Source organism: Girardinichthys multiradiatus, chromosome 19 (genome assembly GCF_021462225.1).
Source record: "Girardinichthys multiradiatus isolate DD_20200921_A chromosome 19, DD_fGirMul_XY1, whole genome shotgun sequence".
Classification (NCBI taxonomy): domain Eukaryota; kingdom Metazoa; phylum Chordata; class Actinopteri; order Cyprinodontiformes; family Goodeidae; genus Girardinichthys; species Girardinichthys multiradiatus.
The window spans coordinates 32,756,390-32,771,165 of NC_061811.1; the positions used below are offsets into that span (position 1 = coordinate 32,756,390).

General features: G+C 40.7%; 3 protein-coding genes across 3 annotated transcripts; all 3 read left to right on the forward strand.

Annotated features, from left to right (window-relative positions):
• The first annotated feature begins 201 nt into the window (after window positions 1–201).
• LOC124855521 (nanos homolog 1-like) lies at window positions 202–2,427 on the forward strand. Its single transcript, XM_047345465.1, has one exon. The coding sequence runs from the start codon at window positions 778–780 to the stop codon at window positions 1,603–1,605; it is 828 nt and encodes a 275-aa protein (XP_047201421.1). The 5' UTR covers window positions 202–777; the 3' UTR covers window positions 1,606–2,427.
• A 4,465-nt stretch (window positions 2,428–6,892) lies between these two features.
• si:dkey-33c12.3 (uncharacterized protein LOC335380 homolog) lies at window positions 6,893–9,438 on the forward strand. The gene is made up of 3 exons (XM_047345924.1): window positions 6,893–8,049; window positions 8,183–8,307; window positions 8,394–9,438. The coding sequence occupies exons 1-3, from the start codon at window positions 7,042–7,044 to the stop codon at window positions 8,452–8,454; spliced, it is 1,194 nt and encodes a 397-aa protein (XP_047201880.1). The 5' UTR covers window positions 6,893–7,041; the 3' UTR covers window positions 8,455–9,438.
• Window positions 9,439–11,504: 2,066 nt separating this feature from the next.
• mrps26 (mitochondrial ribosomal protein S26) lies at window positions 11,505–13,798 on the forward strand. The gene is made up of 4 exons (XM_047345925.1): window positions 11,505–11,877; window positions 12,807–12,953; window positions 13,052–13,175; window positions 13,314–13,798. The coding sequence occupies exons 1-4, from the start codon at window positions 11,657–11,659 to the stop codon at window positions 13,443–13,445; spliced, it is 624 nt and encodes a 207-aa protein (XP_047201881.1). The 5' UTR covers window positions 11,505–11,656; the 3' UTR covers window positions 13,446–13,798.
• Window positions 13,799–14,776: the final 978 nt, after the last annotated feature.

A 14,776-nucleotide genomic window follows, 5' to 3' on the forward strand; every position in this document is an offset into this window, starting at 1 on the left:
ACAACGGCTTCTTTTCGGGCTCGGTTGACTGCAAAAGCACAGAAGAAGCAACTAAAACTTTTAAATGGTATGTGTTGCATAATTTTAACTATTCTGTAGAAAATTCTAGATGATGACAGCACAGATACCATCTATTTGTAAGCATTTGCCGCAAAACTAAATGGCTGTTTCATAGTTTTAATAAGTGTGAACTGCATTTGATCATTTCACCATTTAAAATACAGACACAATTTAGATTGAATAAACATTTTTTTCTATTTGTAAAAACACAAAAAGGAAGCATTTTCTATGTGCTCTGGGCAACCTTATGATTACACTATTATAGAAAAAGAAAAAGAAAAACACGTTAACCCTGGAATAAAACAACATGCATTCTGAGTGATCACAGACCATTTGAAACACAGATTATGGAACCTGTCCTCATTTTGTGAAAACCCAAATTTGGGATTCCTGTTCTCCCAAAAGTAAAGTTAGAATCTTGTCTCTTTGGTTCTTGTGAACCCAGTATTGCCTGTTATGATGGATATATTGTTACATTCCTACTAAACGAGGATAGTGATCTGCTGCGGGTAAGAAAACAATTTAAAATCCCTTCAAGAATCATAAACTATCTCGTTAAATTAAATTCAATAAATAAAATTGCAGATTTTCTCTGCTTCAGGGGAAGAAAACACAAAGAGGGAAGTTTTCGGTGGAATTGGTACAGAATGCTTGTGATGCTGTGGACCCTCCTATGGGGGCCAAAGAGTAAATCAGTTTAAACTAAACCACGCCCCCATGTTTTATTCTGGGGAATTTATCAGTGCCTACACACTGAAAGCTCTGCAATCCAGACTCAACAAGAGAGCAGAGAAGAAGTACTGGACAGGCTCCCCATGCCCACAAACGCAGCATCCGAACTGTTTCTTCACTCCTGTTGACATTAAACCCTGCAGCTTTGACAGGATGGATTTCTTGGACATGCGCTCTCCTTATGACTACACGTTTAATTTCTGGAACGATTATCTTGGTCTATCCACTCTTGTCGCTAAAAACAAGATCACAAGCCCGTCCTGCAACCCAAACTCCATCACAGAGTCTCTGAAAGCGACCCTGGGTTTGGAGGACGACTCTCCGGTTTGCTCCTGCCTGGTCGGGCAGGGCAGAGACGCGGACGGACCCCTGGACAGTTGCTGCTGCTGCGGGGCGGCCCCGGGCTCCCCGCCGATCTCCATCTACGACCTAAAAGAGCGCATCTCTCTCCTCAGACCGTACGAGCAGCTGGGGGGCAGAGAGTCCCCCTCCCACGGAGGGAGCTTCACCGCCTTCGATCTGTTCTCCGCGGAGCGAAGGCGCAAGCAGATTCAGAGGGGCAAACCGGAGCCGAAGGTGTGCGTCTTCTGTCGGAATAACGGCGCCCCGGAGGAGGTCTACGGCACCCACATCCTGAAGACGGTGGACGGGAGAGTCCTGTGCCCGATTCTCCGGGCGTACACCTGCCCCCTCTGCAGCGCCAACGGCGACAACGCGCACACCATTAAGTACTGCCCGCTTTCCAAGGACCAGGCGAGCCAGAGGGTTCCCAAGGGGGGCAGAGCGTTTGGCAAAAGACTGAAGATCTTCTGAACGACAGCAGAAATAAAGCCGAAGTTGCACTGTTTAAAATTACGAATGAGAGGGAGGACGACTTGAACAAAACACAATTCCTATTTGTTTTCTATGTGTCACAGCTTTGTTTGTAAACGCTTTGGTCTATATTGTAACCGTATGAGCACATAGTTTAAACTCGGACGCATTGTGCGCCATAGTCGCCCCTTGCACTCTAAAGATAGGAACCAAAGTACAGCTCGACCTGTGAATGACCACTTCCATGCTGCCATGTGAAGTTTAAACAGACAGTCCTGTGCATGCAGCCAGCTCATGACATGCCAACGTAAGTGAATATGCAGCTCTCTTTATACTAGGTGAATGTCTGTTGTCCACTGGTCTGTGAGTGTAAAAAGTCCAAGAGGCCAAGATGCAACACTTTCTTACATTCAGCACATATTTTCCTGAGATAAAGGTTTTCTACCAAAGGAGTACACTTTTATACTGAAACGTATACCACAAGGTGATTTTTTCTGGACTGTTTCTATGTTGGATGTCTTATATTCTGTGAGTTGCAGTGATTACAAATTTCAGCTAATTGTACAATAGAGGAAAATGAACCTGACATGCAATTCTGCCTAAACTAGTTCCCTTTTGTCCAAAAAAAAAAAAAAAAAAAAAACGCTTGTTTTTTTAAATGTGGATTCTTGTAAATGTATAAATACTTTTAGAAATGAAAATCCTGACATTCCAAAGTCTTTAAATGTGAAAACGTTTTATGTACTTATTTTGACCTTACGTGCCACTGGGGAATATATTCACTGTTAAAAACTTCTGAATAAACATGTGATTTGCAGATAAGTGTGACTACATGCCACTCTGACTTTAACTGTGGAGATCCACGAACCAAGGACTTTTTAATGAAGTCAAACATAAATCAGGAGTCCTTATTTAAGAGTATCTAAAATGATCAATAACTAAAATACACAAGTGTGCCCCCTAATGCTTAAAGCTTTCAACAGCAATATCACTACAGATTTTAAGGTAGAAAGCCTTAAAATAACTTCCATATTTTAATGCAGTAACATTATCTCTTTCTGAAAATTTTAGAAAAATCGAACCATTCATTTTTCAGTTTATTTGTTTATTTCACATGTTAAGAAAAATGCTTTTAACAAAACCCACTTAGCACAATTATTGGCAATCCAAATTTTCCCATATTTTAATAATAGTGTCAGATTGACTGAATTTCTAATTAGTAATCTACATCCTTCTGTTTTGTTGGGTAGAAATCTGACATAAAACAGAGGCCCATTTCTTTTAGCCACGAGGCCCGACAAGGACCCATATTTATTTTGTAACCACGCTCAGCGAGCAGTATTTTCACTGCTAGAGAACTACAGCAAACATCCTAGGGTTTTCAGATCTTCATCATAATCATTAAATAACATTTATGTGCCCATGAGCAGTTTGGAAAGCTTTTTCTGTCCCACCATCACAAACAGAAACACGTGGAATTTGCTAAGCTCTCGAGAATTTGAGCACGACTGTGTGTCTTGGTCAGATGAGACTTTTGGAAACAAACTCTCTGGGAGGGTTTGTTGTGAAGCATAGGACGAACATGTGGAAAAGCCACTCATGCTCACAGATAAGTATGGTGAAGGATCTGTGATGCTGTGGGTCTGTTTTACTTCTGAAGGCCCTGTGAACCTTGTGAATGTGCACGACACTGTGAACTCTGTGAAATACAAGGACATTTAAAAAAAAAAATCTAGTGGACTCTACCAATAAACTGGATTGTCACTAGCTCTTTCAACAGATCCCAAACATAAGGCCACTTCATTAGTACCCTGACTAAGATCCTAAAGAAAATCTGTAGGGTGAGCTGAAGAGAAGACCGCATGACAAAGGATGATAAAACCATGTAAAATGTTATAGAAAATGACTAAGTGCTGTCCTATCGGCAATAGAGGTTTGTACCTAGTAGTAAATAATAATAATAATAATAATAAAAATTGCCACAAAAGAGATTCATTCATTTTAAGACATTTTACACATATTAATCAGGCATTTCAATAAATGTCGCTGGTACTCAAGATTAGAAGTCCTTCAGAAATCTGCAGATGGATTTTTCACATGATCTAGTGTTAGTAAATATAGCAAATAAACTATGACCACTGATTATTATTATTAAGCCCACATTTTAATAGATATACACTGGCTACACGCTAAAACCGATTATAACCTCATCTAAAAGATAAATAACTGCTAAAGTATTCACAAGAGAAAAACAGATCAATATATGCTCCATCCTGGTTTGTTCTGTTCAGTCAGTAAACAGACCGGCTGTGCAAGGAGAGCATTCATCAGAGAAGCAGCCAGAAGGCCAATGGTAACTGCTGAAGAGCTGCAGAGAGCCACAGCTCAGGAGGCAGAATCTGTTAGCAGAACCAGTTAGACATGCGATTCACAAATCGGGCCTTTATGAAAAGTGGTCCAATTTGGTCTGCAGTTTGCCACAAACTACCACTACACACCATCCTGAACACACTATCCCAACATGTTGGTGGCAGTATCATGCTATGGGGAAAGTGGGTTCTACATAGTATTGACTAAAGGGACCTGAAATGCATTACACGGTTATGAGACACGTTTATATGTATTTTCTTTTTTATTAATTGGATTTTTTATTGTGTTATATTCTTTCCACTTCACAGTTATTAACCACTTTGTGTTGGGCCAGCGAATAAAATTATACAAAAATACATTAAAGACTGGGGGTGTAACAAGTTGTGAAAAAGTTCAAGAGGTATGAATACTTTTGCAAAGCACTGTACAGCTGTTTCATTATTTCGCCGTCCTTCCCTGTTAAATACACAACTAATAAGCTATTGAATGAAAATATGGCACACAAGAAAGAGTCGAAAATAAGTTTTATCCACCTTTCCTGCCAACAACACCACACATCAATACCCATTTTTTCTAAAATCGTAAGAAGGAATTGTCGCCTCAGTAGTGCAGCACAGTGTTGTATAATGGCGCCACCTGCTGGTTCATTTATTATTAACAGATGAAAATGTATTCGGCTTGGGAAAAATGTGATGTTTAAAATACAGGCATTCAAGGCTGTGAAAATGACACTTCACAGCTTTTCTCTAATATACTAAGCTTTTGGTTTACCTTGGTGTTATTAGCCTGGATGTGCACAAAATCCTCTGTGTCGATTAAGACCTACACTGATAGTCATCTTTCTATGCTTTGTTGTATTCTACGGACATCTTAACCAGCAGATCATTGTCCAAGGGTCAAGTTGCTTGCAGAGCAGCATGACAAAGCCTGCCCGGGTTTAACAACCTGTTCAGACACGTTCATCAGTCTGAACATGCCCACCAATAAATCTGTGTCACCGTGCGTGGGTCGTAGCTGTTCACTGCATTGGCCTGATGCTTCTCAGTCAACAAACAATGATTTATATGTACACTCTGACTCTTTGATGAATGATAAACAACAGGGGGGGTTTTGTGTATCGGCACCTTCTTCATCAGTTGTGCCTCCCACACACTGTCAAAGTCAGGACAGCTGGAGAGCATCAATGACTCATCAGTTTGCAATCTAATTAGATCAGATATATCTAGACAGTCATGAAACAAACTGTAGAAATGCAATCTGTAAAGCACATTTACAACATTATAGATGCCAATAAAGTTAGAGAACACTGTAAAGGAAAGAAATTATCTGCAGCTAAATAAAGCATGGGATTCTACCTTCTAAAAACACATTTAAAGAAGAGGTAGAACATCTATTTAAAGTGCAGAATATCTTTGAAAATGTAATCTTTCCTAGAGTACGTTTCACCCCTGGGAAAAATGTGTAGTATCTTTTGACTTTCTCACACTTTCTGTCACTGTTAAGCCATTTTCAAAAGGGTTTACTGTATTTCTGTCTCATTTAATTTCTGTGTTAATATTTGAGATAATTATCTAATCCTGTAATGAAGGAATAAAACATAATGATATGCATTTAGAAAATTCTAAAATGATTTAGAGTTTATTGTTGTCAAAGTCCTTTTAAAGGCACCATAAACAAAGATCTGCTCCAAAGAATTGACTTGAACTTTCTGACCTATGTTAAGTGTTACTGAATCTCCCTGAACACAACATCCCTGCAGTGAAACACAGTGGTAGCAGCATCATGCTGTGGGGATCGGCTTCTTGGGGGCTGAAAGGAAAATGGTTAGAGTTGAAAGGAAGACTGATGGAGATAATTACAGAGCTATACTGGAAGAAACCATGTTAGAAAACCTGACTCGGTTGTAGGTTCATCTTCCAGACCACATCATCCTGCGAAACATGGAGGTGGCAGCTTATTCTGTGGGGCTGATTTGTTTTAGTTCAGATAGCTGATGGCCAGAATTAATGGGAACATGAACTGAACTTAATACAGAGCAACAATGTATGAAATCTAGTTATAGACTGCAAAAGACTTGAGATTGGGGCAGAGGTTCACCTTCCAGCAGGACAATGACCCTAAACATACAGCCAAGGTTACAATAGATCGTGGATGTTAAACTTTAAGTCTTAAAGGACCAGGGTCCTGCAACTCAAATGCTTTTGATTTAACACACCTGAATCAAATATTTAGGTTATCAGCAGGGCTTTGAAGAGCTAAATGACATGCTGAGGAGGTAGTTGACCCATTAGATTAAGATCTGTTAGACCAGGGACATATCTAAAAGTGGCCCTTGAGGACTGGAGTTTGACAGCCTTGGTATAGATCAAAACATGTTCATGATTTAAATAACCCAGTCAAATCAGAGACATATTAAGAAACTGTGGCAAGTCTTGAAAATTACTTAACAAGGATGCACTCTGTTCAGTTTGACAGAGTTTGAGCTATTTCGTACAGAAGAATGGGTGAAAATCTCAGTCTCTTGATGTGTAAATCTGGTAAATCCATGCTCCAAATGACTTGCAGCTGTTATTGCACTGAAAGGTGGGCCCTGCTTTGCCAGTTGCTGCCTCGTTTTATTTAGATTTATCTAAGCCTGCAGTGAGAGAAGGAAACAAAAAAACAAAAAACAAAAATAAATCTGGAAATCTACACTAAACGTGAGCTAATTGTTTTCAAAGTCCTCTTAAAGACAGTATAAAGGAACGTCAGCTTTGACACAGTGACTCTGGCTGCCTTGCAGAGAGAGATAGACTGAAAAGCAGGATCCTCTCTCTTCACTGCAGAGGCTTGCTATTGGTCTAGCAAATGCTGACAGCAGTGATGTTTCTCTGTGGAGGAGGGTGGGAGCAGCCTCACTCTATAAAGGCTCAGGATCTGCAGCATCACTGAACTGGTGCAGTGCAAAACGCACACACATCGTCACTGATGGTGTGCAGAACAAGGGGGACATAAAAAAACCTTCAGAAACTAAAACATACATTTTTTCTTAAAACCCCAAAAAAAGACATAACAAAAAAAACCATCATGAGCTACGAGTTCTTCTTCTCTCACCGACGTCCTTGGGACAGCTACAAAGGCTCCCGACCTACCATCAAACCTTCCATGTCTGCCTCTCTGTACTCCTCTCCTCGAGCTTCTCCATCTGGGAAGAGGATCCTGAAGATGGCCTCCTCTTCCCTGCCAGACGGGTCTCAGAGGATGGATCTGATTCAGGCAAGCACCATCAACACAGAGCTGCTGGAAATGCGGTCCCAGGAGAAGGAGCAGCTTGTGGACCTGAATGACCGCTTCGCCACCTACATCGAGAAGGTGAGGCACCTCGAGCTGCAGAACCGAGCCCTGCTGGCCGAGCTGGATGCATTGAGGAGGAGGCAGAATGACCCATCCAGGCTGCAGTCGTCCTATGAAGGGGAAACTCGGAGTTTGAGAGCCATGATTGACACAGAGAACAACGAGAAGTTGCAGATGGAGGCAGAGAGGGACTACCTCAGGGACGTGTACGAGCAGATGAAGGAAGGCTATGAAGAAGAGGCCAGGCGCCGATTGGATGCTGAGGAGGGCCTGCAGAGAGCCAGAGAGGAGGCGAGCCGGGCCGTGCTCTACAACTGTGACACAGAGGCCACCGTGGTCTCTCTGTGTGATGAGATAGTCTTCCTGAAGAAAGTTTTTGCAGAAGAGCAAGCAGAGCTCCAGGCCCAGTTGCAGGTGGCAAACATCAGCGTGAACGTGGAGTTGTCCAGGCCTGACCTCTCCTCCGCCCTGCGTGACATCCGGGCGCAGTACGAGCGGCTTGCCAACAAGAACATGCAGGCCGCTGAGGACTGGTACAAGAACAAGTTTGCGAGTGTGGCGGAGATGGCCAGCAAAAACAACGAAGCTGTGCATGCCATCCGGGAGGAGACTATGGAGTACCGCAGGCTCCTTCAGTCCCGCTCCTCTGAGATCGAAGCTCTCCGGAATGTCATCAACTCACTAAACAAGCAACTGGAGGATCTGGAGGACACACAGGCTAAGGAGGTGGAGAAATACCAGGTAAGAATGATAAACACTTTGCTGCACCTGATGTGTTTTTTTCTCCTATAATACAATCAGAATGCTGTGTTATTATGATTACAACTTTCCTATCATTTGTGATGATGTGCAGCTGTATTTGATCTATTTGTAGATGAGGATAAGTGAACTGGACCAGGATATTACTGAAGCAAAGCAGGAGATGGCGCGCTACTTGAGAGATTACCAAGACCTTCTCAATGTGAAGATGGCCCTTGACATTGAAATAGCTGCATACAGGTGAGAAATTGTTTTGTTTGCTCTAAGAAAACTCACTCCGTTTGCTGTGTTTGATGCATATGCTTTGTTTGTCTTTTTTCTCTTAGGAAACTCTTGGAGGGGGAAGAGATTCGGCTGACCTACCCTTCCTTTCCAGCTCTGAATTAAACATAAACGTTTCCAGCGTAGAGAAACACTGATTTCGTCCCATCCCTTTTATCTGTTCCTTAAACGTTCTTCCCCGCCATTATTTCTCCACTCTGCCCTCTCCCTCACCTTTCCTCTAACGTCAGTCTCTCCAAAACACCCGTTCATCAACCCTTCCAAGAAACAGACCCAAAACAAAAACTCATCTCTCTCAAGACGGCAGCGCCCTTGTGCTAAACAAGAGGTCCATAAGAAGTCCCCCTTTTTCTACACACGTCTTGACACCACACACCATGAAGATGGCGACCTGTCCGACGCAGAGTGGCTGCACTGCATTAGTTATGAAATCATGGCAGGTGGCTGTATTGTTTTGGCTGAGTTCCTCTTTGTGAAGCAGGCTGAGGTCCAAGCAACTGTGTTAACCGCTAGACTTTCTCAAAGCCTCTGTATCCGAACATTTGACCAACTGTTTGTGAAGGAGGTGGGAAGAAATCCAGCTATCTCTCAGCGCTTGGATTTTATCTGCAGCATTTTTTCACCTGGAACTCAACCAATCATTTAAGCAATGCCCTGCATCCGGTTCTGCGGTAATAATTTAGAACATATTTTTAAATCAGTGATGACTACAGATCTTAGTCTGTTCTATGACACAGTAGTGCAAAAATTTGTCGAATCTGCTCTTTATAAATTAATAATTTGCTCTTCAGATTTATAATAAACTACACAAATTCCAAACTAGTAAATGCTAAGTAATTTAAGGGTTTTCCCTTTAGGATTTGTTTGTCTCATAGACTATTTGCGCAAAATTTCCTCTACAAACTTATTGAAAGCTAGAAAAATATCAACATGACAGATCTATCTACGGGAACTCCTTGTTGTTTGTCGGCTGATTTCAGATCTAATCGGTGCTTTAAACCTGTGAAACCCGTGCAAAGTAGGCACCATTATGATCCATGTTCTTGTAACAACGAACAACAAGCTGAATAAACACATAACTGACCTGCATCAGTGTATTTGTGTATTCATTTGTATGTAAGATTGCTTTAGTTACGTTTTATTTAAGCCATGTCCTCTGTTTGTAACCTGAACAAGACTTAGATCTTATGGAATTTCTGATTCATACATTTTATGTATTTTAGGGCGTCAGAGACATTTCTTCATAGACTACACGAATTAGATCAACTGGAACTTTGTAAATTACAGTAATAAAACATCATGCTTATGTGCCTTCCCACTTATAGCACGGATGCATCTTTACTGAGTTGACAGATGCCCTGAAACTCTAAATAACTTCTAACAAAAAACTCTAAACAGAACAAAGTTAACTGCAGATGCAGCAGTATGACAACATGAGTAAGCAACTTTTGGATGTACTTCACTTCACTCGGGTGACTGAAAGCACCAACACACACCTCCCACTGTCACAAACAGTTGAGGAGAGGTTTCCCTGCAAGGAGGGAAAAGACTATTTTTGTGGTTAATAATAACAATAAGAGATAACAATATTGCAGTCACGATGAGTGCAGAGCAACTGTGTCACCATTAAGATTATTCATCCCATCTGGGTCTTTTGAAGCTATTTTGGCCTAAGGGTACTCTGAAATACATCTAAAGCAGCCATCTTAAAAGAAATGAGTTTAAGGTTTCTCTGAAGCTGCTGCTCTTCGGTTTTAGAAAAAAATCTGCTGCAAATAGAAGTAATCCGTGTTAGTAATGCCTGAAAGTTGATATGTATGTTGATATTGGCAGAAATGATCTTAATTACTATAAATATACAACACTCTGGCTCTTATTTGTTAAAGCCCAAAATGTTCAGATAGATTGGATGGAGATGGTCTTTCAACATAAATTTTCAAGTCTTTTCCACAAATTCCCAGCTGCATTGTGGACTGGGCTTTGACTGGGCCATTCTAACCCATGAATAGGCTTTGCTCTAAAATATTCCATTGCGGCGCTGGCTACATGCTTAGGTCCCTGAGCTGCTGAAAGAGGAGCTTCTACCCCAGTCTCAAATCTGTTGCAGCCCTCAAAAAGATTTTCTTCCAAAATTGTCCCATACTTTGCTCTATTCGTATCAACACACCAGGTGTGACCAGCTTCCTTGACCCTGCTAAAGAACATCTCCAAGGCATGATGCTGCCATCATCATGTTTCACTGTAGGGATGGTGTGCCCAGGATAATGTGCAGTATTATGGTTTCTCCACACATACAGTTTTGTATGCAGGCCAAAAAGCTCAGTTTTAGTTTCATCTTTCCTGAGCACCCACTTTCATATGTTTGGTGTGTCCCCTATGTCTGGTGTAAACGTCTTATGGCTTGCCTTTAACAATAGCTTTCTTCTAGACAAAGGGCCAGATTTGTGGAGAGCACACCTAGGGGTTGTCTTGTCAAGATCCTCCTCTAAGATGTGGATCTCTGCAGCTCTTCCAGAGGCACCATGGGCCTCTTGGCTGGTCAACTGATTAGTTCCAGTCAGTCAGTCCGTTTAGCTGGATGGACATTTCTTGTAAGGGTTTCCGTTAGTTGTTCAGAGGTTGAGATTGTTTCCTAACCAAATCCAGATTTAAAGTATTCCACAACTTTATCTTCATTATGCTGTTTGTTCACTCAGGTTCTCTAACAAACCTCAAGCCACATTTTTAAATAGCTTTTTGTAAAAACGTTAAAATGGATGTATCATTTTCCTTTAACTTCACAGTTATGTCTTACTTTTTGTTGTCAATTACACACAACCCCAATACATAAATTGGTGTTTGTGCTTGTAACGTGAAAAAAAAAAAAAAAAAAAATACTTTACTTAGACTTTATACAAAATACTTTTTCATGACACTGTAGGTCTAAAGGTGAAAATTACTATTTCGTGTTTTAGCTTTTTTTTTATTTAATATAAATAGCTTAATGTCTTACATAAAAATGATGAAAAAAATGATAAAAGTTCTTGTTTGCCTACAAACAACTGGTAAAAATATATTTCAACATGACCCGTTATTTTGAGCTTTTAACAATCTGAAACGCTTTATACCATCTGCCGACAGATGGCAGTAAAAACACCAATAACGTCCGGCCTTTTTATTACTTCCGCTTGTCATAGGACACAAAAATGGCTGCCATGTTGTGTCTCTAACACTTATGTCTCAATGTTAGCTTTCTCCACAGGTTAAACACCTCAGTGCTTTAAACCAACAGACACACTTACCAAACCAGGTCTTCATTGCTGCCGACATGTTCCAGGTCATCGGTGGGAGGAGCCTCCAGGCGGTCCGGCTCCTCGCGCCCAGGAGCGCGGTGCTCGTGGAGGCTGTGCGGGGCCGAAAGTCCCGCAACGACCCGGTGGCCAAATCTAAAGAAGGGCGAATTAAAGTGCCTCCCCCCGTCGATCCGGTGGAGATGGTGGTCCTCAAGGAGAGATACTCGGAGTACGAGCTGATCATGAGGGCGCTTCGGTATGTTTACTTCTTAGTGTGTTTCAGTCCGAGGTGGGGTCACTGACTCCAGGCTACTCAAGTCAGTCAGTGGAAACACTGTTGATTTATTCTAAGTTAATTACTGTTGCAGAAAATAAATACAGGATTATTAGATGGCACACAGCTTCCATTGCTGTTATTTGCTCATTTTTTACATATTGCATTTAAAAAACACAAATATTACTCAAGATATTTCTTAAAATTAGTTGTACCTACATAAAATATAATGTCAAATAAGGCAAATTTCTCTTTGTGGTATTGAATCGATTTTCTTTGAGGTCTGACCTGCTGATTTCAGTTTTGACCAGGGGTGCACCGTTTGCAGTTTTCTGGCTGATAATCGATCATGGATCTTTAAAAAGCCTGACCTGCCGATTCCGATTTTGGCCGATTCCGATTTTTTATAACTGACAGTGTTGGGTGTTATAATGTCACAATACACCTTCAATGTTTGAATCGTATTTGTTTTTTAAAAACATTGAACAATACCGGTGAAACACTACAAACTTGTTTTAAATGCACATGAGGCAGTGTTCTCATATATAAATGAAAAGTTTAGAGCATTGCTGTTCCTTTAGTCTTTTATCTTTCTTAACTTTAAAAGCAAACACAACTTGCAAAATAGGTTAGACAAGTAGATGAGATCACTGGATAAGATCGGTGGATAAGATTGATTTCAGGTGTAGGTTTCGGCCGATCACCCAAATTAAATTCAAATTAAATTGAATAGGGATAAGAATTCAGATTTTTGGTATTTGACCTTCAGATCATTAAACAGAGCCAATCAAAGGAAAACTATCCGATCCCGATCACTGGCTGAGTGATTGGTTTTAGAGCAAAATGCCTCTTTTCCATAAATATTTCAGTCAAACTTGACTGTGGTTGAAATGTTCAACTTGTTCTGCCAGGCTGGAGTTCAAGGAGGAGGTGCTGCGTAAGAAGTACGAGAAGGAGACGGGTTCGCAGGCAGAAGAGAAGTCGAGGCAGGAGAAGGAGGAGCATCGCGCCCTGATGGACTGGAATGATCAGGAAAACCTCCAGATGCTGAAAGCCAGGTTGGGAAAACTTTTAACAGAAAATAAATAATTAGGGATTCAAAGTTAGGATGTCGTCTCAGTTTTATATGTGACATGGTTCAATCATCTTATATTAGAATATTACGGATCCAAAAGGAAGAGGAGGAAGCTGAGAGCAAGACAGTGGAAGCTGCCATTCAGCGTGAAGAGGAGCTACAGGAGTTCATCAGACAAAAAGAAAAAGAGATTTTACAGCTGCAGGTATACATTTGGCACATATGCAAGCCTCAGTTGTAGTCAATAAAATAAATTCATTAAGCTTTAGATTAATGAGCTTAGTACAAATTCCCACCTTTGTTCAGTTGATCTCACAGTGATATCTGTTTGAACTGCTAACAGGAGGAGGCTAAGAACTTTATCACCTTGGAGAACCTGGACCAACGAATCGAGGAAGCTCTGGACAATCCAAAGAATTACAACTTTGCCATTGACAAAGAAGGGAGTGTGGTCAAAAGGACAGTGCTACAATGAAGCGGCTGGTTTGATATGTGTGTGTAATTTTTTCATCAGGACTTTGATCAGAACTCAGTGGTCCATTTTATTCTAGGAAATGATGCTTTCCCAACCTGAATGCTGGAAATAGTTAATGTACCTGAGTACGGAGAAACATCCTGGAATCTCTGAAAACCAGTTCATGTCTGGACCTGGAGGTTTAACTCCCAGCCGTCATGTTCCACATCACATTTCTGGTTTGTTCCTTTTATCAGCTGTTACCACAAAATGATCCATTAAACATCTCCCTTACTCAACGCTGTGTATATTACTGTAAACATGTGCAGCTTGTAGACGTTTGGAACATTAAAGTATAAAAATGCGATATATGACGTAAGTATTAGACTCCATTTATTTGTTTTTAAATATTAAGTCACTCTGGAATATGTCACCAACATCTTTGTAAGAAGTTACTGGAGGGAAATTGTGTCTAGGTAACTTACAGCCTTCAGGTAACAAAACTGGGTGTAAAGCGAAGTTTTTGTTCACAGTGCTTTGTAAAAGCAATTATATCTGTTGCATTTTTTTCAAATTTTGTCACATTACAACCTCAATATGTTTTATTAGGATTTTATGTTTTAGATCATTACAGTATAGTGTATAATTGTCAAAAATACATGGTTTTCAACATTTCTATGAATAAAAACCCCAATTGTTGCCTTTGAACTCAACCCCATTCACTATTACATGCCCAATAAAATTCAGTACAACCAATTGCTTAAGTCAGTTAAGCAATAAATAAAGTCCGCCTGCATGCAGTTCAGTCTCTGTGAATCCAGGGGTTCTGTGACGGCCTCAGAGCTTGTTAAAGAACATCAGTGGACAAACATCAGTTTTTGATCTTAAGCACACTTTGGTTATGCAACAGGACAATGATTCAAACACATCAGCAAGTCCGCCTCTGAATGGGTCAACAACAAAGTTTTTGAGCGGTCTAGTCAAAGTCTAGAATTAAATCCTATTGAAATGGGGTGGCATGACCTTGTGCAAGCTGTCCTTGTGTAAAAAACCTCCGATGTGGCTGAATAAAAAAAAAAAAAAAGGTTCTGCAAAGAAGAGTGGGCCATAATTCCTCGGTAGAGATGCAAACCCTTGATGACAGGTGTGACAGCAACTAGTTATTAAGTTTAGTGGGGAATTACTTTTCCATATAGAGCCATGCTGGTTGGGATAGCTTTTATCCCTGACTAAAAGTCATTATGTGAAAACAGTATTTTTTGAATTACATTGGAAATCTTTGATCATCTAAGATTCGTGTTGATCTGAAACATTTAAGCGTGGCAAAAATATGATATAACCCATTCATAGAG